The sequence below is a fragment of the Actinia tenebrosa genome, unplaced genomic scaffold (assembly GCF_029948245.1).
Source record: "Actinia tenebrosa isolate PJP-AT-01 unplaced genomic scaffold, QUT_ActTen_1.0 PGA_scaffold2__45_contigs__length_23673736, whole genome shotgun sequence".
Lineage (NCBI taxonomy): Eukaryota > Metazoa > Cnidaria > Anthozoa > Actiniaria > Actiniidae > Actinia > Actinia tenebrosa.
The window spans coordinates 9,026,128-9,049,395 of record NW_028292579.1 but is presented as its reverse complement, the minus strand read 5'-3'; the positions used below and the strand labels follow the sequence as shown (position 1 = coordinate 9,049,395).

Genomic DNA, 23,268 nt, shown 5'->3' with positions numbered 1-23,268 from the left:
CTAATTTATCTTGACTATCTCTCAGTTTTGAATTATGAGCATTCGAATCCTTACTTTTGGGAGAGATCATATGAGTAAGAAGGAGTATTTGTATGTAAAATATCATACATGAGAGATACGGTAAGCGTTTTTCGCGTCTTGTAGACAAACATTCCCAATTCAACTGTATTAATGAGTATTATCAAGACAAGTAGGCAAGTCATTGATATAAATTATACAAAGTATATAGTGGACCTAAAATTGAGCTCTGCGGAACACCGCATGTAACTATTATTGAATTTGTGGTGGAGGATTCAATGGTACAGCATTGACTTCTATCTGTTAAGTAAGATTTAAAGAAAGCTAAAGCTAAGACAGAGAGATAGACAGACAGGCATGCAGACAGACAGACAGACATATAGAAAGACAGACAGACAAAAACATAAAAATTAAGAGTAGAAATGTAAATATTTAGGGCAAATTCATTTTTTAAAGTATGGCAGATCAAGGAAAGAGAATAATAGTTCGTTAAAAACAGAAATAGATTATGTAGCTGCCCTAGTTACCTTCACGAGAAGCATATTTTTACGCTCGTCGAATCCTTTCTGCAGCCCACACAAGTATCTTATTAGTTTTGTCTTTCCACATCCAGTCTCTCCCATCACCACCACAGGGATACCACACCTAGAAGAAAAAGTAAATATACACTTGTTAAATATTCCCAGTCTCTCATGGATACAACATCTAAAAATACATCATATTCATTTGGTTTTCAACCTGAAGCGCATATGTATTGCAAGCATTTTCTTTGCATTGTCTTCTGTCAGTTCGTAGCTTTCATCAGGATCACGCGGCCATTCAACACCCAACACCGCACAAATCTTTTGGATTTTGTCTTCTCTGTGAAAAAAAGAAGAAACATTTATCTGGTTTACTCTAAAGAGCTAAAATAGTAATAATCATCATCATCATCATCCTCACCACTATTACCATCATCATCATCATCATCATCATCACCACCACCACCATCATCATCATCATCCTCACCATTATTATCACCATCATCATCATTATCATCATCATCACTACCACCACAATTCTCATCATCATGCATCATCACCATCGTCGTCGTCATCATCACCACTACCACCACCACCACCACCACCATCACAATCAACGTACTTATTCAGTTTTTCAAAGTCTTCATCGAAGTTGACCCGCTGTACGTTAAGTCCAATTCTGAGACGCCTTGTCATGAGTTGTTCCCGGATCATCTCACCCGTCGAAGAATTGATTAGGTTACCATCCGGATCAAGACGAAACCCAAGGAAAGTGAATGTTTGATGGTCGGGATTGAAGAACATGTAGGGATGAGGACTGAAAAGAAACAGGTATTATTAGGAGGGCACACAGATTATCACGTGGTAGTATTACCCAGACCCTTCTCCGCCAACCCTGGACGCTGAGGGAATGAATTTATACAGCGCCTTTTCTATATGAATATAATCAAAGGCGCTTTACATTGAGTTGTGAATGGCAGATTTGCTTTTTGTGTAATTTACAAGCATGAGAGATGGTTAGTATGAAGTGTAGGCACTGAGGGTGGTCACTGCCAGAGTTTCTTTACGTCCTCAGTGGTTCTTTTACGTCCCTCCGATGTTGGTTAGTAATGTTGAGCGTGGAGAGACGGGACCGCCATTTAAAGTGGTCATCCGAGCCACTTGAAAGTCTAACCATTTGCAGATATAATTACAAAGGCAGCACCTTCTCCTCAGTTATTTTAAGACCCGAGTGTTGGTCCGGCCGGGACTCGAACCACGACCTCCCGCACGATGCTCAATCAACTAAGCCAACTGACTGAGGCTGAGAGAACCGCTCATCAAGTTTGCAAAACTAAAATAATTGCGTTGCAGAAAAAAATTGCAACCTGTATCGGTAGCTTCATATTCAAAGTCGCTGCGGAAATATAGAACAGGTGCGCCAAAGAAATTAATTAGCAATTTCCTAGAATGAACTTCTGTACATGACGAAAAACAGGTATATAAAGACTGATATAGAGTTTTGTTAAGATGCAATGGGTTGTTCTATTAGTCCTGTATAAATGATTGTCATCAACACCTGCTTTCCCATCTCCTGCGAAGTTGAAACTGAGCAATGTCTCGCGGTTCATCGTCTTGAGTGTCATCTTTATCAACCGAGTCACTTAGCGAGCGAGTGGAGAAATCCTGATAAAATTCAATATATATATATAAATATATCTGTTCCTTCTGTTTCGCTGTTTCGTGGTGTTACACGAGAAGATTCCCAAAGACGACTTTTCGTGTAACATTGTTCTCGTGTAACATGGCGCGCAGTTACTATTTTTAACGATCATTTGTTGTGGCAACGAGTTGCAGGTTTTTGAACGACCTTCAAGACTCACAACATTGCTGCCATCAATTGGTGTTGCCGCGCACGCCATGTTACACGATGCCAACACAACATTTTTGCGTTAAAAATCGTCTCGGTTAACATCACCTTAAAGGAAAAGAGTACCAGCTATTAAATTCAAAATTGACTAATGAAATGAGGGCCACAGGTTTGTCACCCACTAGCTATTAAGTGCTACCCTTGAAAAAAACATGGACGATTCGCTTTAATGTAGTACAATACCTGAGCCATTAAAGTCATGAATCGAACCACAAACATGCGAAATCCTTCCAAGGTATCCGCTACGTTTTCCATCTGACAGAATACGCTTTGTTCACAGTCTGTTAACTGATAGTTAAGAAAATCCACAAAGTGTCGTAGCTCTGCCCAGGACGGATCGGTTACACCACAGTACTTTGTGAGAAGAGACAGACAATTTGCATCACCTTCAGCAAGTACCTCTGGGTCAAACTGAAACTCGTGAGGGATCTCGGGAGCAGTGTCATAAAGTTGCAGGTACTGATATACTCGTTGTACTGGCTCGCTCTGAAACTGGTCTTCATTGAAAGATGTCATGAAACTGGAATCTGAATCTGGAGCTGGAAGAAAATTAATTAAGCAACCGAATATGTGAGTTGAGTTTGTTTGTTGTATTGTTCTCTCTCCTGCCACAAGAGTTTTTCTCCGGGTTCTCAGGTTTGCGTAAAAATCAACATGTAAGCTGAGTGTTGTGTGTTGTAAATAGTGTACATACGTAGAGGTATCCTAAATGAAAAGCCCCTTACAGGGAGTGATATTGGGCACACAGGGAAGCATTCAGTTTGGATTATGATTTGCTAATCAACAAGCTCTTTCTTCTCAAATATTTTTTCACCTAAATATCTACCTGTATCTTTATTCATTTCATCTAAAGCTTTCACAGGCGTCACGCATGTCACGTGAGGTAGCTCATGATAAAAATCGTGCGATCGCGCGTACTTGTCTGTACTCTGTGAACCAATTAATGCAAAGAAATAGGAGGTTAGATCATGATGCACACATACATAGACCACTTATCATATAGTAAAATCCATGCTCACCCCTGTCTGCTGGGTATCATGCGATAGCGTCACTTCTATAATGTACAGGTCACGTGGGTTTCGTTTCCATACGCGACCCCGGTTGTCTTGAATCGAGCCAAGAAGCAGCAAATTGAATAGTAGAGTATCAAGTCCGTGTTCCACCTGACCGTGAAACGAAAATAGTTTAGTTTGATGACATTGTAATTGATTTACGTCAATGATCAGGCACTCAGAGCAAGGGACAGGTGAACAGCCTCCCAAGCAAGAAGCTCTTGATTAAAACACTTGTCAGACACTTAGGTTATAAGTGTCTGATGACAGATGCCAAAAACCCGACTTGTGGGGCTCTGTTGGTTTCGTAAAGAGAACCGAAAAGAACTTTTCTCGTACATGACAGGGGGCCGACCACAGCGGTAAAAAGCCGCGCAATGACTATTGCAAGTTATAGATGCGTCATCATAATCATAATCATAATCATCATCATCACCATCATACCGAGGGAGAGACATCAATGTGAAATATCCGCGACATTGGGACATCAGTCTTGAGCGAGTAAGGCAGCAAGACGCCAACTGTATCCGACAAGTTTGCTGTTTTTCTATGTAATGGAACGATGACGTATGGAGTCACGTGTTCTTCCTGATTTTCCAAGAGTTTCGTTACAGTGCTGTTGTTTGTGATGCTATCGAGCTTTTTGGAATAGTCTTGCACTATCAAACTCTTACCAGTTCCCGCACGGTGGGAAGATATTACTCGAACTGAAAGACTGAGATAAAAATGTTATTTTAATAACTTCTAATAATTAATAAGTGATAATTAGTTAATGATCATTAAAAATATTACCCATTTAATTGGTGATAATAGATGAAAACTTAATAATAATCATAATGTAATGATGAGAATAGGTTAATAAGCTAGGAAGAAAGTACTACAATAATTTGTTAAGTTTGTCACTAGGGATAGGGATCTAACCCATAACCCATAACCCATAACCATAACCATAACCCATAACCTTCCGGATGCTAATCAGATGCTCTACCACTGAGCTATAGGAAAGACTCATGATGAGCGGCCATTTACTGCCTGGGTTAATCATTATGCAATTTTCTTATCAATAATATACATAAAAAATTTCTAAATTCTGATTGGCCGACAGCAGTGCAGTTCAAATGAAATAGCAGTGCAAAAAATGAAATAGCAGTGCAAAAAACTGAAATGCCAGTGCAGATTTCAAATTTTTAGGATTCTGATTGGCTAAAAAAACAATAGAAATTGAATTAGCAATCAGATTATAGCAGTTGCCATAGCAACAGAAATTTTAGGATTCTGATTGGCTAAAAAACAATAGAAATTGAATTAGCCAATCAGATTATAGCAGTTGCCATAGCAATAGAACAGCCTTCCCTCTCTGGAAGTTCTCAGAAATTTCAAGATGGCGGATTTTCATCTTAAAAATGGATTCAAAAATGCTAAAAAAGTCAAGCTTTATCAGTTGAAAACCAGCAAAAAAGGTTTAAAATGGCAAACGGAGGACTCGCTGCTTGTTATTTGAGAATTAAGAAGGAAAAAAACATCAGTCGGGCCATTTTACAGCTGTTCAAGGTCACTTGACAAGGTGAAGCGAGAGACGTTGAAAGAGCTTTCGACTACTTTATCCGTAAAGAGGTAAATAATACTTCTGTACAAAGAAAGCAGCTCATTCAACTTTTTTTGAGTGTTTAGGAATTGAAAAAAGACGAAATTTGATGATTTATGTAAGTTTTGCAGAATATCTTCGCAATATGCTTACTTGTTTTCTCAAAAAATGTCCGAATATTTGAAGTCTTGAAAATGAAAAAAATGATTTCTAAACATATTTTTACTTTTTAAAGATCAAGAGTAATCTTTGTTATTCATATTTCAAAAAAAGTAATCTTTGTTATTCATATTTCTTTCCTGTTTTTCAGAATAAAATATTATTTTGTAAGCCTTTTTTTGTCAAAAATAACTTCGCAAAACAAACAAGTTCTTCGCTTCGCCATTTTTTCCAACACGTCTTTTTTCTATCTAATTTGGTTGGATTTTTTTATATATATTATTAAAAGGTAATAAGATGATTTTTCGTTCAATTTGGATTAATTTGCACTCGTTTGTTTTCTCAAAAAGTCCGTAATTGCGTGAGGCCGTAGGCCGATGCAAATTAATTCCAAATTGAACTCGAAACCATCTTATTACCTATACTTATACTGATTAATAACACAAGTATTTATATATGTTATAAATTAATAACAATAACAAACAATAACTATAATCGCTAATAATAATGAATAATAAAAGTTAGCAATAATAAATAATGATAAAGAATAATTAATACATAACAAATAATGATAATTAATAATCAAAAAACTTTCGTTTATAAAGCAAAGCTTGATAATATATCTTTCAAGTTTTAATCGAACCTGTCTCGACTTTCCACACAAGCAGCAGGTATCCAATCAATGTGATGGCCCTGATAATTAACTGGTAGTGGTCTTGGAGCAACGAACTGTTTCTCTAGGTACTCTGTCACTTCAGATGGTCTTGGACAGCGAGGAGCTCCAGCAACACGATACTCATCCAGGGCAGACACGATGTGTGACTTGACTTCTTGTTCATTGCTACATATCACCACGACCTTGTAATCTAATAAACAAAAAACATTGTTAATTTAAAACTCTTGAGTAAACTTGACAAGATAAATATATCATCTACAGAAAAACCTATAGATAATAAATTTATCATGGCACGTTCATAAGCTATAAGGGAATGGCTGTAGGTGCACAGCGAGATACATGTAGTAATAATTTTTCATAATTTTCTTCATTTCTTATTGGAGCATTGTTTTAAGTACTTCTTTCTGAGGGAGACTGGTTCGTTAGTTATTGTAACTATTTTGTGCTACCCTCTATGAATAAAATAAAGTCTTTATTATATTATTATCATCATGATCGTCATCGCCATCGCCATTGTTGTTATAGCGAACGTTGTAATGAATAGATAAGAAAAAGAAGGCTTACCTACGCTATCAGGGTATTCATGATTAGCCAGGTCAAAGAAGCTTTGAACGGCTTGCTCGCTGACATTATAGCTTAAGAGATCTGCATTCACCAGACAGTAGAACTTGTTTCTCGTGTTGGTTAAGACTCGACGCCATAACAGCTTCACCTTGAAATACATGAATGATCAAAATATAATTTTACCCATAAAGAGCAGTTCCCAAACACGCGTAGATGTTTTTAATGAAATACGTCGAACGACGTTAAGGATGTTCATCGGCAAAAGTCCCATCGTCAGATCTTTTTTAAATTTTGCAAAAAAATGGGGGTCCCGACTTCGTTTAGCCGTCAAAATGCGTGGAAGTTCACCCTTTTAAGGGTAAAAAAGCGCGAACAACGTAGATATGGAAAGCTTTCAAAAATAAGCCATATTTTACTGAAAAAAAATAAGAAAATCGTCTCTATTTTTCAAAGACTTCTAGGAGAAAACCCCAAATAATCAACTATTTTTTGATTTTTTTCTATTTATTTAATTTAAACACTGTGAAATTATCAGTAGAAAATACGTTGGTAATAAAATATATTAATAAATCTACCTACAAAAACTAAACTAATATAAATACAATACTGTTTTACATGACTGCCGTGTAGGAATCCAATGCCATTAATTTATAAATATTTGACAATTCCGTTTTTAAACTGCTGTATAGATTTAGAATTCTTAACCGTATGCGGTAGATTATTCCACAATTGACCCCCGCTGTAACTAAAGCTACGTTTAAGATAATCGGTGCGCGGCTTAGGTAAAGCAAGTTTCTGGTTTGAATCGCTTAGGTAGTAACACGTTTTATATTGATGGAAAATATTTTGCAGGTACTGCGGGGCTTGATATATTGTTTAAGGACTTAAACATTCAAATGGCTTTTTGTTAGATTATCCCAGTGTAAAGAATCAAGAAGCGTATTGGATCTTACTTCATAACTTGCTTTCATTATTACTCTAGTTGTACGATTTTGTGGGGTTTTGTAGCTTTTGTAATTCGTCGCTTAATTGGCCACTTACCCCATCCCATACTGTATACATATTGTAGTACTACAATAGTCGAAATGAGGGAGAATTAAAGCATTGTAAATCTAGACAGCGGTAGAGGGAGAGATAAAAGGTCTGAATCTTTTAGAGCTTCAAAAGCTGAGGAATATTTTTTACATATATTAATATGAATATCATCATTTAACTGGGCACGTAACTTTTACCTTAAGCCTATGACCATGAATCCAGTTTTGGTAATATTCAAGCTTAATTTGTTTGCTTTGAGCCAGCGACTAAGATTGATTTGCTCCGAATTTATCAAAGTGTCAAGATCCGTCACTCTACTACCAGAGATACAAATGCTCTTCTCATCTGCAAACATTTTCGCTGTGGCTGTGATAAGATTGTTGGTCAGGTTTTTTATGTATATATATATATATAATTTATACTTGGATAAACTATTCTTAAATATACTTATAAGATAGATATTTATTTATTTCAATACGTTAGTGATACATGATTGTAAATTTTTATTCTATTATTTTTTTATAATTGTTAAGCACTATTGGGCTTTTTATGGAAATAGGGCTATATAAATAAATAAAGTTATTATTATTATTATTATTATTATTATTATTATTATTATTATCATTATTATTATATCAAAAAGAGGACCGAGAATGCTGCGCTGTGGGATCCCACAACTTTTTTATTTTTGCATTTGACAAAGACCCATTGACCAAAGATCTTTGACTTCGATCTGTAATTTGTATTTTATAAAAGAAATAAAAAATTCGTTGCTGTGCTGTGTGCAGTTATAAAGCACGCGGGGGTTGGCAGAACACAAGAGAAGTGTTAGGAAAAGCATCAACAGTAGAATTGAAAGAATCGTAAATCTCTAAGAAGGCGAAATAAAGGCGTCCACTCACGTCGCCGGCAGTAAGTAATGCTGACAAATAGTAGCTATTTAGTGACTAAGTAAACGACTAAGTAAATAACTAAGTGTTAAAAAGTTAGAAATATAAAATGTTATTGGGCTACAAGTGTGGACTTAGAGCCTTCACGCTACGTGAAATTCTATTCCAATTATTCACAAAATATCTATAAATATCAATTTAGAGCTATAAGAGATTTTAAAAGACGCTTTCATCATATTTTGCTTACCAAAGCATTGGAATGACGTCATCACGATGAGCGCGCGGTCACTGAATTCGTGCGTAGGAAGGATGCATGCGAACAATGCCCATGAACGTTCTTAAGGACAAAGACTGCATTCACTATGTATGACAGAGGTTGAAGGAGCCAGGTGATATTTCTTAATACTCTCATAATTTTGGTCTTCCCCCTCCTCATTCTCTGGCAAAAATTTGAGGTGCAACTACTTATTTCACATTTAGATCCCCCTGAATTTCAGCTCTTTCCCCCTGGCATATATAATGAATGCAGGCCAAATAGAGGTTGGTTACTTAGCAAAGGTATTTTACCTCTTCCAAAGTGGTATCTTGAGTGCAAATCAACACTTCATGTCTTGATGGAAGTCCTACACTTTCCATGTAAAGTCCAAGAACAGTAGGTAGAATATCTCCTGAAGAAAACAGCCCAAAAACTTCAATCAGCACTTATCGACAAATACTTCGCCGTAATTATCCGTAATTGTTATAGTCTATAAGATTATCTGAAAGGGTCGTTTTGAAAACGAGGCTGCTCGCCAAAATCAAAACCATTATTGACAAAGACTCTTGGATGGGAGTCGAAAGCTCTTTAGTGCTTTTAAATGAATGCTGTTAAGAAAGAATAACAGTTTACTTGTTTAATCAATGTCCCTGCAAAATAATCTTTTTTCTATAATATTGTTAAATTGTTCTGCAGCTAAGAATGATTTTTATTTTTTTGCATTAAACTGACAGCTGTTGGACTCACTTTGAGGAACAAGTAGCATGTTTGGTTTTCCCGCCGTCAGGTAGCCGGGGAATGTCATTGGTCTTTGGTCCTCTGGAGTAAAGAAGAATGAGAATTGAAATTGGACTTTCCGAGGTTGCGCGGAAAACTAATAAGAGGCGAGCTGAATCATGTGGCTGTTTTGTAGTAGAGGATGCCATTTATGTTAGATCCTATGATTCGATCAGCGCCCCCATACTCTTTGTCAGTTTTCCAAGCAATCTCGAAAAGTACTATGCTTGTGAGTGAAATGCTACGCTGAATGTTGTACGAGAAAATAGGTAAATGAACATGAACTACTGAATCTATCAACAGTCCCCTTCAAAGTGTCATGCGCCATCTTGAAAGGTAGCCGTGCATTTGCATCAAAGCGAGACGAACACTAGGCTTGCAATGATAGAGACCTTTTTTAACTCCTTGAACAATTGTTCACATGTCTGTATCATTGCAAGCTCACCGTTCGTCTCGTTTCGATGCAAAGGCACGGCTACTTTTCAAGATGGCGGTGGGAACTGTGAAGAGGACTATTTTTCAGTTTCACATCACACCTTGGGTCGGATCATTAGCCAGGCAGGCCAGTAAAGTACTCAGTTCCCCAAGGCTTAAGTACAAACCACTTAGTGTCTGATCAAGTTCAGCTGCAAAGTTACGACCATCATCTTCTGTTGTTAATCTTGAAAAAAAAGTACGAGAAATGGTCATGGTAAAGTATGAAAGTATTTTCGATGACTGTAAATAGTCAGTTGAATCATGGGTAAATAATGATTTAATAATTATATCTAGCGGCTGACTCATCCAAGAGGGATGGGGGAGGAATACTAGAGAACCCGGAGAAAAACCATCGAAACAAGGGAGAGACCAAAAAAATCAATTCACGTGTAATTCGTCCAGGAATTGAACCCGACGCCCTAGAGTACGACGACTGCAGCACTCTTGAAAGCGATGGAAGGGATGGCAGCCCCACCTTGTGAATTCGAACTTCTTGATGACATTGCCCATGGTGCCCAGTCTCCTAGTATCACAGATCTCCTTTCTATCAGAATTGATTGTATTATCTATTTCTCACTTTGTAGAATGGAAGAGTAGGCTCCTTTAGGTCCCCGTGGGCATTTTCAGGATGTGTAGCGGCTCCGCTCTGGGATGTGCGGACCAATTTTCACACCCATATCTAAATAGGTATACTCGCATGTATTGTTAGTATTTGAAATGTTTTACTATTTATACCTGTCAATATCTCTTTGCTTCTGTTCATCATCAGGTGTTACATCTGGGACACTTGCTTGCGGAAACAAAGAAGCGTATTTAGGGTTTTGGGCTCCCTCATCACACAAATCTTTAATGTCTTCTTCTTTATTTTTGTTTCGTAGAGACCACATTAGGAGTTCTGATTCGTCACTAGGACAGTCACACGCTACAATAGCTGCCAATGCGACTTCTTCAGGATACCTAAGCTCCTTAACATAATCGAAAAACTTATTGTATCTTTTTCTAAAATCGCTATCTGGAATTTCTTCTTCTTCTTCTGTTTCCGTTGAGGAATGGTTTTCTTCAGAAAAGTCGACATCAATGGCAATGGCAATCAATGCTTCTCGTAGTGAACGTGCAGTAACACCTGGAAGCACACTATCCAGGAGGGTATAAAACTGAAATAGAAATAGACATGGACACATGACGACATATATTGTAACAAAATATCAAACCATTTTATCAAACCCTTCGACAACCTCTTCTGAGTGGTTCATCTGTCTAACATTTTAGCAATGACATGGAGTCAAAAATGCCTGTCCAGTATCATCACATTAAAAATCATGCAAAGGAAATATGAAGTAGAAAAATATGTTGCTATGAAAAGCAAGGCCTTAGAGCAATTTTATAAAAAAATGGTGTTTTAATATATAAATGTTCTAATAGTAGAAAATGTAATAATGGAAATGTAATAAATAAATAATAAATAAATAAATAAATCATCACATTAAAAAATACTTGAGAAAAAAGTTGTTAGAAAAGGACGATGGCAGCAGTATCACCATCATCATCACCATTACCATCGCCCTCACTTCAATCACCATAGTACATTATCATCAACACCATCATCATCATCATCATCATCATAAGCAATTGCTCATCATAATCATCACCATTATCATCGCCCTCATTCCAATCACCATAGCAGCAGCATCACCATCATAAGCCACAGCAGCAACAGCAACGCCTAACAGCATTTTTAGATGTCACCATTACCATCGCCCCTTGTCAATCACGAGGGCCACTATCCGAGGGACACAAGTTTATCAATAAGTGTTTTACCCTATTTAAGTAAATCAAGCTGTAAAATTCACGAATAATTAATAATGAGGGTCTAAGCCAAACCAATTTTCAGAAACCAGGTCACATGAATAACATGTAAACCCGATACAAACCTTAGAATGAAAATGCTAATTAGATAATCTCCGCCATCATCCTCGTCATCGTCATCACCAATTATCATTATCATTAACAACATCACAGTCACCATCACCATATTATCATCATTCATCACCGCCATCATGAATCATCATCATAATCATCAATATTATCATCAATCAACACCACCGCCAACATGAAGAACAACGCCCACGACGACGGCATCAAAGTTGGTAGGGGAGTCGAACATGTCGACATTACCTGAACATCTAAGTTTGCGAATTCTAGTCCTCTTCTCAGTTTGGCAATTTCTTTTCTCATGTAAAGTAGCTGTTTCGCGGTAAAATAGTTCAGTTCTTTGCACTCGTTTCTCTGGCAGTTCAAAATCTCCATCCATGCTTTTAGAAACTTGTCAAACTCGTTATAATAAGTCTGTAGGTCAGGGATTAAATCATTTCTCCGACATGTAAAGTCTCTTTTCCAGTCAAGATGGCTGACCTCACCCGTTTCACAAAGAGCCATATATACTGTTCCTAAGCAGATTGCACCTTGTAACATCTGAAAAAACATTTGTGACATCAAAATAAGGAATAATAATAAGAGGAGGATGGAATAGGAAGGGAAGAGAAGGAAGTAGAAAAGAAGGGTGGAGGGAGGGAGGGAGGGAGGGAGGAAGGAAGGAAAGAAGGAAGGAAGGAAGGAAGGAAGGAAGGAAGGAAGGAAGGAAGGAAGGAAGGAAGGAAGGAAGGAAGGAGTATTGCGTACCTCAGTAAATTTGTCCACATGTTCTTGGCCTACAGACTTCCCAGCAATCAGCATCAGTTTGCTCTGTAGATCTTTAAGATCCTCTAAACTGTAGGTTTCTTTTTGCAGGCTTTTCACTTTTCCTGGTGGTACTCTTAGACTTATCATGGTATTGATATTAATTTCCTCGTCTTTTCCATGGCAACCAATGGTTAATGTTCCATGTTTCATTATAGTTTCTACTTGCTGTAGAGAAGACATTGTCAATGATCCATGGAATTCTAGAACGTTCTTCAGCCATTCCAGTCTTCCACTAGTGTCACTCTTAAAGATTAATCGAATTGGTTAACATTAGAAATCAGTAAGATAGTCAGCTAATAGTTCAGTTCTTTTCCCATTTCAGACCACGTGTCATTCTCTTAAGTAAGATTCTTTGTTCTCGTTGAATCTATCTATATTCACGTTTCTTCTCGTGCGCAACCGTTAAACAGAGAAATGATACTTGAGTGAATGTCATGTGGTCTGAAATGGGAAATTATACATCCAAGGTAAAGAGGTCTATTTGGAATAGCCGTAGCGCTTCTAGTTTTCTTCTTCCAACCTCATTGGTTGACCGATCGATGTAACTAACAATAATTCAATGATGTTACAGATCGTACCATTTGTAATGGCAATCTTGTGTTGTGCTCCAAGTCTTCCCAAACGTCTCTACACAACTCAACTAAACATTTAAAGTCATCATCTTTTTTAAGGTCATAAATGAGTGGTTTAAAGCCTCTTGTACACGCGTGAAGGGCAGCGATACGGTCTATTTCCATGTCACCCTCATCAGCTAAAATCATGGCAAGATCTACCAACACCTTGATTTCACTTGAATCTGAAGATCAAAAAAGCATTTATAGTTGATCGATGACTAGAAAATAGTCTTAACCAATCAGCGCACTGGTAACTGATATTCTCCAAATATTGAAAAATCTACGATGGATACGTCAACCGGAAGTGTAAATGACTTCACTTTGGGGTCAGTTTTGTGCCTTCAAAATCTGTCTTCCCTGTGGATGAGTTGACTTTTGCTGACAACAGAACCCCAAAGAGAAAGTCCAGTTGACGTCGCCGTCGTAGATTTTGAAGTCCCCTATTATTTACCTGGTACGACTTCCTTTAACCAAACGATGAAGTCCTTAGATTCCATCACAACATCTAGACATTGCAGTCTCTCAGGAGTGAATTCCTCGAGCATTCTAACGGTCTGGCTAAATTCTTCCTGTAAAGAATTTAGCGGCTGTCTCTTGGACTCTGGACTTATCTACAGGAGTAAAAATAGTAACGACAATTGATTTATCTATATATCTTCTACCTCGTACAACAAAGAAATTTGGTTGCGCATGGAATGATAATACGGGCAACATTCGCTTTGCAATTTAAACGCCACAATACTGCGTGACAAAATGCACGACTTTGCAGCCAGTGTTACCAAACCAACGGCATTCAGCCGAAATATACCTGACGACGAAACGTTTCAACCGTTTCGAAATCGCCATTCAAATCCATCTTGACAGCAAATTCAAGAATCTTATCAGCAGCTGCTATACAGTTGGTCACTCTGTGGTACTGCCGGATATGATTTACTCCTTCGTGTATTTCTTCAACGTTAATAGTACCACTGCAAGCACACATGATGGTACAAAGGTCTTGCTCAAGATCATCGTAGCGCCCATCTTTGAAACCTTCGAAACGCTTGTCAACATCCTTAAGGGTTATAATTCCTGTCAACACCGCGTATAGTATGTCTTTGCATTTCTTGATGGTCGGAGACCAAACTTGTTCGAAGACTTCTTCCAATGTTAATTGTTCGCCATGTTGTGCATCTTGAAATTTTATTCTCCAAATATCACTGAAAATCCTGCTGTCATGAATAGTATGCATCGTTGTTATCATTGTTTTAAACTCTCTTGAAAGACCAAAAAAAATGACTTGTACTTGCATTTCGCCAACTGTTTTACCACAAGTGTGCACAGCGAGGTCGCTTATATCAACCTGGGATACATCAGTATAGGCATTACGTTTCATATCCTCTACATCAACTATAAAAAATAGTAATAATAATAAAAAAGTGAACGAAAGGAAAAGGGATTCGTAGCTCTCAAGCTGCTGCCATTACAGAGAGCATATTGTAGCTCCCTGTGACCTGAATTCAAAGGCATCAAAAGTGGTGCAGCGGTAGTGCTCTCATCTCTCACCTCTGGGGTTTCGGGTTCTATCCCTGGACTCTACATTCGGTATGAGTAGAGTCAAGAGAAAATAAAATAACGGAAGGAATCCCCGCGCCCTATCATGAGCACCCTTTGAAGCTATTTTTAGAATCAGTATTGCTATTTTTAGAATCATTCATTTGATCGTTTGTTTTTCTGCACGCGCATACTGTGCTCGCTCTACGTTGTCTGCTTATGTTTTCTTCTTGTTGTTGTTTTTCCTTCAAGAAAACCTGAACAGACAGCTCGGAGCGTGCGAAGTATGCACGTGCAGAAAAACAAAAGTAGAAACAAACGGTGCCTATATATGCTGGTTCTTAGTTCATTTACTTTTGCAGAGTTTGTTAGGTTTGTTCCTTGATTCAAGTCATGGCCTGACTTAGATCAGCCCAGAGGTTGTTTCAGGGTTAGATTTGTGAGTTAGCCATGCCCTGACTTAGATCAGCTCGGACGTTGTTTCAGGGTATCGATAAAAAAGTTTGTTTTTTCTGAGATTAATTAAGAATGAATAAATACCATGCTCTAATATGGAACCTATGCCCAGAAATGAGCGTAGTTGTTCCCTTTCTTTTTCAAATGCCTCCAGCTCATCGAGTCGTTTCCGCAAACTAGCTTGGGCCTTTTTAAAAATCCTCCCAAAATCTGTATGGGTATCATCTTGTCCGTCATCTTCTTCGCTTTCTTCGTCACCGCTATCGTCATCACGGTCGTCATCACTGTCGTCAATAGAATATCCCAATATCTCTAATAGTTCACAGTACTTATCCTCTCTGCCTCTAAGGATGCGCAGTATGTTTACTTTGACTGAGGCATCAGATACCATACGGTGGATATCCTCGAGACAACTAGTTGTTTGTGTAAGCAGGGTCTGAGATTCGCCCGATAGGGCGTGGGACCTTTCAGCTGTGGAAAACCAAGATGGCAGTAGCATCAGAATCTCGTAAGAAAGGGCTTCCTATATAACTGGAATTTTTCTTATATCTTTTTTCAACAACATAAATAGTATATATTAAAACCTTTATGGTTGAGGAAGCGTTATTAAATTTTGTAAATGATTCTAACCTACAAAAACACGTTAGAATAAATAGTTTTGTTGTATACCAAGTGTCAAAGTCCATTTCTTCTCTCTTCTCATTCGAATTCATTGGCCAAAAGGGTGCCACCGAACATCGGGAAAGTAGTGTATTTTGTGGTCCCGAGACGCTTACCAAGGCGAAGCCGGTCCCAGTAAATAAGTGTTAAAAAGTCTATCCTTGTGCTATGTAATACTTACTAAAATATCTCAGATAATTTGCCATTGGATTCCATGTTAACACATGAGTCAACAGAGAGTCTTGTTGCTCAGTGTCTTTTGGCCAGCAACGTTGGAGTAAAAGTGACATCATTTCACCAACTTTTCTGGATTGACTGCTGTTTGGGTCATGCTGCCAGAGACTTTCAAAAGCTTTTTCACGCTCGGCCTCTCTACCAATCTATAATATGCATCATACGGACACTAGTATCAAATTTGTGTTACTGAAAAAGATACAAGCTATTTCAAAAAAAAATTGGTGAAGGTTTTGTGGCATGTTGCAAGTTGCATGTTACATACCAAGCCCGAACTACTATTCTATGGGTAACGAGAATTCAATCAGCAAAAGGCCACAACAATATGAAATTCTCTAAACTTTCTCTGCATGTTTTTCTAGTATGTTCTCTTCTTAGTAAGCAACGTGCAACATGCAACAAAAGCTTTCACCAACCTTCTTTGAAATAGTTGTATATTATATATCTCAGTAGTAAGTTTTACTTTCTCAGTGGTGTTTTCGTATACGTAGGGATTATTATTAATTGATGATGAAGATTTCAATACTAACATTGATTACTTTTAATACCAAGTTCTCGATTATACTGTCCATCTTCGAATTCATGATATTACATCCCTGTACAGATGGCCGATTTGCTCGAAAGAATGGCATTAAAACTAATCAATAAACATGCCATTTAACAAGTTGTACTTTGTTTCATTAGTATGTCAAAACTTCTGTGCATTTGCGAAGCAAAGCGTTATTTCCAGCCAATGCCATTACATGGACTTTATTTACAATGCGGTGTTACTAAATCACAAAAATAATAGAATCTATAAAAACGCAGTCGTAAGAATACTTTATACTGTTATAGATACCTCTACGATACTTTTGATAGCATCAAACGCTGCACCCTGGAAACACCTCTCAAGTTGTTGGTGGAAGTGGTTGAATTTGCCTCTTGAATAGAAGTCAATCCTTTGTATTTCATTCATCTACAAACACATTTAATAATGACTAATGAAAGTAATCATTGTAATCGACAGTAAGTCGACTGCGGAAACACTTCCTTGCAAGTGTATTTGACGGCAATGAATAGAAAGTCCTTTAAAATCTTTGTTTTCAAAGCATACCTTCTTAATACGTAGGTTTAGACTCTCCTTTAACTCGTCCTCCCAAGATTGACGAAATGTGTTGTCTGAGAACTCGACATGATAAAAATCTGACCACGTCTAAAGGGTTGGGAGACAAGTTAGAAAACAATAGAGGAAGCATCAAGAACAATACCCTTAAATATAGAAACATTGGATACCTTTAACTCCGCCTCTACTGATTCCTCTGAAAAGCTATCAAGATTGCCTGTAAACACTTTCTCAAGGCAGTTTCGAACTTTTGTCGACGTTGTTGCAATGCTTTTAGAACAAATGTTGTTGATGTTGTCATGATTTTTTAGGTCTTGCTCGTCGGTCTGGGGTTTAGTGACTATGTACTTCAACAAGGACAACGTCTTTGACAATATAGTGAGAACTGCACATGCCAAAGCCAATTTCTCTTTCAAGGACTTAAGGAAAAAATCAAGAACTTCTTGTGACGCCTTTTCCAAGGAGATATACTTATCGATGTCGAATCTGGTGGTCCTGTCAGTCAGAATATTGCGGGAGTATTACAATGATACTTGTATTCGATAGAGCAGTCTAATTTTCTTATGACTGTGAAAAGCTCGATGCTTACTAGAATTTTGATTGGCTGATTTTTTTCTCGCGAAATGTAATTGGTCTGCCATTGCCGTGATCTTGGCGTGACCGGGTCCGTGCCGTGTGTCTGGTATTTGATTGATTAGAGAGTAAATTCTCGCCAATGTGATTGGTCTGGCGTATTCCTTGCCGAGCTTTTTCCAGTCATACGAAAAGTGAGCTAAAAAAACTTTATTAAACAACTGGTAAAGCTGAAGATTGATGCGTTTATTTTACGTTAGTAACAGACTGTTACTTTATACCATACTTACGAATTCTCTGTTTCATTTTGGGCTTCTGTTTCTCTGTCTATCGTTTCAATTATTGCACTTAAGCACTCGTTCATAGAGCTCATCTAAAGGATCAAAATATTGACAGATTAGCATCAGGCAAAAGTTGAATGCAAAAGTTTACGAAGCTGAAAAACAGATAGCAAGCTTAGTAAAATAACTTACTTCATCGCCGCTGATGCAGCTTGTTGTCTTCAGCCTCGCACACATCGTGTAGCAAATTTCAGCTGGGGGAAAGTCCCCCCCTCTGACACAGCTCCCAAGGTCACGAAGAGGTAAAGTGAAAAGGAAGGTCCTCCTCAGAAGAGGATCAAACTCAAACATTGGCTTAAGTCGATAAAGAACGTCCATAGTTGAACTGTTAATTTAGTGTTAATAAAAGAACACGAAATAAGTATAACGATCATTAATGTTTCTTTACCCCTCACCAAGACAACAACCACACCCACACTTCTCCCACCCTCCACACGCACGCGATGAACCCAACATCCCCATGATGATGATGATCACATACATTTATTCGAGGACGTGCTTCTAGTAAGGGCACACTGCCGCCACGGACGCAGCACGACATGTTTGTACCTCATAAGTTCTTGTTAAGAAGCTATGGATGTCATTACCTATATGAATGTTTTTGAACATTAGAAAGATCAAGACCATTTGTTCCCCAGTATGAGTCATCACTTATAGGTGTTTCTGTTGTGATGACAACTTCTGTATAGGGTTGACACGAATTCGACAAGAAGTGCATCAAAGGCACTGCAAGGAGCCAGTGATGGATATGAGGTCTGTGTATTATGGTATACTGGAAGAGTTCAAGAATGCCTTCCAAAAGCCTCCTATAAACAAAAACAATAATAATTGAGAGTCTTGAGAAGAAGTGGTTTTTTAAGATAAAATTCAGCGATAAAACTTTACTAGCAAACATAATATTACACGACGTTTCGACGTTAACTGAACGTCATTATCAAGTGATAAAAAACTAAAAAACGTTAACTTATACACTTATTTCAATAAAGTTAGTCACCAAAAACCTAGAAAGCTGAGATCACTGAGCATCATGGGAAACTTTTCATATCAAAAAAGCATATATATACAAAGCTTTTTTAATACAAACACCAGCTCGATGATGATCAGAAGAGGTGAGACTGTAACCGGTAAAAGATTCGCAAGTCCATGAACAGTTATCAAGCGGTTGAACGTGTAAAATGAATCTACCCATAATCCTTGTCGGCCTCAGCTTTATAGCTTTTCAGGTGACTAACTTTATTGAAGTGTATACAAGAATAATAATGAGTATAAAAAGGTGCGAAAACAAAAAACTATGTAATTTAAATATTGTACAATAAAATGACGAACAAAGAAAGAAAAATAAAAAAATTATTATTCATGTATATAAGCTAACGCCTTTTAGTTTTTTATCACTTGATAATGACGTTCAGTTAACGTCGAAACGTCGTGTAATATTATGTTTTTTAGTAAAGTTTTATCGCTGAATTTTATCTTAAAATATAATTGAGAATGTGCTGTTATTTTTTAAGGTTTGAGATTTTCCCCTCTGGTGCTGCAATAACAGAACACGAGCTACATTGCACTAATTTCCCACCAATTAAAATCACCATAGCCATCCCACAATCAACCCAATAAGAAATCAGTCGAGGCCAGAGATTGAGGTTGGTCACTGCCAGGGTTTCTTTACGTCCTCAGTGGCTCTTTACGTCCTCAGTGGTTCTTTACGTCCCTCCGATGCAGCTTAAGGTTTAGTGTGGAGAGGCGTGACCACCGTTTTAATTAATTACTAACCATGTGTTTTCAGGGGAGTAGTACCCATTCATCAGAACCTCTAGCAAGATTTCTAGTCTTTGTTGGCCGAATGAAGGGTTTATGGCCAAACATTCAAATATTCTCATAAGATGTTCGTCTTCTGGATTAAAGTTCAAATTGAAAGCGATCGTCGCAATAGCAAGTGAAGTCGCCAGACACTCTGCTTGTGTTGGAACGTCGCTGGTAGCTTGTGCAAGTTCGTAGTTCAAATTTAGTCTTGGCTCAATATACGAAAACATAACCTGGTCAAAATTTTAAATGTTTGAAATTAATATTCAACTTCCATATTGTACGTTCCCGGTCCGTTGACCTTAACGGATGTGAACTGACTAAAGAAGAGTATGTCGTTTGTGTATTTGAGTAAGCTTCGTGATTTCTGATGTATGTTTAAAAAGGCGGGGTCCTTCAGTAAGATGGAACAGCAGCAGTATCAGTAGTAGTATTGGTGGTTGAGGTGGTAATAGAGGTGGCAGTGGTGTTGGTAGGAGTAGGGGTGGTGGTAGTGGTGAAGAGTAGGGGAAGAGGGGCAGCAGCAGCAGCAGTAAAACAAACAAAACCTTGTGCATTATTTAGTACATGACGTCTGAGAAGGTCGAAAACCAAAACACAATAGACCGTTTTGTCAAGGTTGTGTGCGCATCCAAATGTAAGAAACCTGACAGGCCACGATACCAGAACAGGAGCTTTATAATGAGAATTTTCATACATTTCTATTAGATTTTTCAATAAACATTTATCAAATCGATTATTCTCATCTTTAAATATAAAACTGGCTTCTCAATTTTACTGAATTCGCGTTTTTCAGTTTTGTGTCCCGTCAAGTTGGATGCGCACACAACCTTGAGAAAACGGTCTATTGGGTGTATCTTTGACAAATATTTATTTACCTGTTCTAACGAGAAGTCTTTCAATTTATAGTCATATACGAAACCTCCAGTTTCTCGCTTGGCATTTCTAATACAGTAGACCACTTGGTTGATCGTTTCCAGTACTTCGCTGCCCTTTTTCTTACCGTCTCTATTTTCTTTTCCAAAGGAGTCCCAATCAGGCAACATAACCTGCATTGCCAATTGACGTCCTTCCACTGGATTCACAAATTTGTACATTGGAAAATTGCTAAAAAACGATTCCCATGGGCCTGGTGGTCTGAAGATCCCGTCATCGTATTGATGCCAGATACCTGAAATATAAATGTATTTAAAATTGAGATGCACATAATAAAACACGTACCTCAATTTCCTTCAGCAGAATTACCGTTTGGCTTGCGGCAGCGTTCTTGGATATAAAAACATCGGTTTGTATAACTAGTTCCATGGTGTTTGGGATATCCTACCAATTCTTCCCATACACACTTGGATTTTCCGTCACCTTCCAGTTTAAACACTCTGTATTTATAGGTGATTCTATGATGAGCCCATTTGAGAGGTATTTGTGTCTCTCCTTCGATTAGAAGGTATCCATTATTAACCCACCTGAATATGGCAAAAACACATTATTAGTGGTGGCACGAGTTAACAACGGATCCAATATTTATATACAATAAAAATTTATACTACAGCAAATTCATAATCATCACTATCATCACCACCACCATCATCATCATCATCACCATCACCATCATCATCACCACCACCATCATCATCACCATCACCATCATCATCATTACCATCACCATCACCACTATAATCACCAAGATCATCATCAATATCATCATAAATATCATCATTCTCATCACCATCACCATCATCATCACCACCACCACCATCACCAATATCATCAACATCATCATCATCACCATCACCATCGTCATATCATTAAATATTTTATGCGTACTTTATAGGTGTCATTTCTAGTTGGTTAGCATTCCATCCTTTAAAAGGAGTCCCACCGCATACAAAGATCTTTTCGACTCTGGTATCAAGCATAAAATGGGGAGCCAACAAAGCATGAAACACGATGGTAACGCTTTCCGAAACACCTGATCCACTCGAATCATTACAGGAACTTCCATGTGAACTATAAAACACAAACGAAGCAGTGCATAAACAATAGTCATTCTTATTCACTTGTGGTATTCAACACCAACACAAGTCCCAACTAGTAACCGCTACACATTCTTATTCACTTGTTATATTAAGCACATCAACGCAGTCCCCGCTAGTAATTACAATTCATTCTTATTCACCTGTTGTATTCAACACAACAACGTCCCGAGTTTGTAAATATATTGACATTTCAGACGTTAGTCCTTCGTCAGAGTAAAAAAGAAGTTAAGTAGAGTTAAGTTAGGATGACTGTAGATAGCGTAGTGGCGCAGCCTCAACTAGTCCCATAGTACTAATGGACTTATGTAGTTGATAAGCTATCAAGCTACATCACAGGGAGCCCGGCTTTGGAATCTGTACATGAATAAATAAGTCAAAAAAGTACTTTAGGTTTCCTGTGTTGAGATTTGGTAACTTGATAGCAGATTAATGTAAGTAACTCGAGAGCAGCTTATAATTCAAACTTAACGCATTAGTGTAACGCACGCCCTAGTAAATTTACTAGGGCGTGCGTTACACTGATACGTTACGTTAATCTGCTATCAAGTTACTGGTAATACGATTAACGGAAATTCAACGTATCAGCGTCTTGTTTCAAATCTCAACTCAGGAAACCCAAAGCACTTTATTGATTTATTTATTCATGTACAAAACCCAAAGCCGGGCTCCCTGTGGCTACATCAGGTTACACTATGAATTAATGGAAACTATCAAAGATTTTATTTTTCCCTTTTCTTTAATACCTTTGTTGTTGTGTGGCTTTATTACCCTTTGAATCGGCATTCTTAGATTTCTGTTCCTTCAGTGGAGGTTTCTGATGAAAGTATCCATCCTGAATTAAAAGAGATGTTGTTATAACTTAAATGTTAAACATAGGCCACATTTATGTGAATCGCGATTTTCCTATAAGTTTGATCGGGAGAGAGCCGCCAATATAAGCTCAGAACTACCTTGCGATAGAATAATTTTGAGCCGCAAATATGGGATAATATTCGCGGCTAAGTTGGGAGAAAATATATCCCATATTGGCCTTCGCACATCGCTTCGCGACCACAGCCAATAGGGATATATTTCCTCCCAACTTAGCCGCGAATATTATCCCATATTTGCGGCTCACAATCGCAATAACTTATAAATGCAGGTTAACTCTGGTAATAAGGAAAAAGTATTTATAGAGTCACCCTATGTCATTTTTGAAAACATGCTATGAATGAACTGGGATAGAGGAATGTATAATCAATAAATGGAAACAAATGGGAAT

At 37.8% G+C, this 23,268-nt stretch overlaps 1 protein-coding gene across 2 annotated transcripts in view; it reads right to left on the bottom strand.

Moving 5' to 3' along the window:
* LOC116297432 (E3 ubiquitin-protein ligase rnf213-alpha) overlaps window positions 1-23,268 on the bottom strand; it is a 62,372-nt gene that overhangs the window by 36,393 nt on the left and 2,711 nt on the right. For both annotated transcript variants that reach the window (XM_089034288.1, XM_089034289.1), the window contains exons 3-34: window positions 22,751-22,839; window positions 21,796-21,978; window positions 21,217-21,434; window positions 20,850-21,142; window positions 19,942-20,204; window positions 18,759-18,977; window positions 18,304-18,496; window positions 18,121-18,203; window positions 17,428-17,752; window positions 17,249-17,347; window positions 16,994-17,110; window positions 16,103-16,301; window positions 15,346-15,732; window positions 14,081-14,661; window positions 13,724-13,883; window positions 13,237-13,454; window positions 12,599-12,901; window positions 12,095-12,391; window positions 10,655-11,073; window positions 9,979-10,103; window positions 9,413-9,484; window positions 8,977-9,077; window positions 6,485-6,632; window positions 5,888-6,110; window positions 3,945-4,215; window positions 3,468-3,611; window positions 3,275-3,377; window positions 2,632-2,987; window positions 2,098-2,204; window positions 1,162-1,356; window positions 757-879; window positions 546-663 (exon numbers count right to left, since the gene is read on the bottom strand). In XM_089034288.1, the coding sequence (XP_088890414.1) occupies window positions 546-663; window positions 757-879; window positions 1,162-1,356; window positions 2,098-2,204; window positions 2,632-2,987; window positions 3,275-3,377; window positions 3,468-3,611; window positions 3,945-4,215; window positions 5,888-6,110; window positions 6,485-6,632; window positions 8,977-9,077; window positions 9,413-9,484; window positions 9,979-10,103; window positions 10,655-11,073; window positions 12,095-12,391; window positions 12,599-12,901; window positions 13,237-13,454; window positions 13,724-13,883; window positions 14,081-14,661; window positions 15,346-15,732; window positions 16,103-16,301; window positions 16,994-17,110; window positions 17,249-17,347; window positions 17,428-17,752; window positions 18,121-18,203; window positions 18,304-18,496; window positions 18,759-18,977; window positions 19,942-20,204; window positions 20,850-21,142; window positions 21,217-21,434; window positions 21,796-21,978; window positions 22,751-22,839 (6,732 nt within the window). The remainder of the gene's footprint in view (window positions 1-545; window positions 664-756; window positions 880-1,161; window positions 1,357-2,097; window positions 2,205-2,631; window positions 2,988-3,274; window positions 3,378-3,467; window positions 3,612-3,944; window positions 4,216-5,887; window positions 6,111-6,484; window positions 6,633-8,976; window positions 9,078-9,412; window positions 9,485-9,978; window positions 10,104-10,654; window positions 11,074-12,094; window positions 12,392-12,598; window positions 12,902-13,236; window positions 13,455-13,723; window positions 13,884-14,080; window positions 14,662-15,345; window positions 15,733-16,102; window positions 16,302-16,993; window positions 17,111-17,248; window positions 17,348-17,427; window positions 17,753-18,120; window positions 18,204-18,303; window positions 18,497-18,758; window positions 18,978-19,941; window positions 20,205-20,849; window positions 21,143-21,216; window positions 21,435-21,795; window positions 21,979-22,750; window positions 22,840-23,268) is intronic.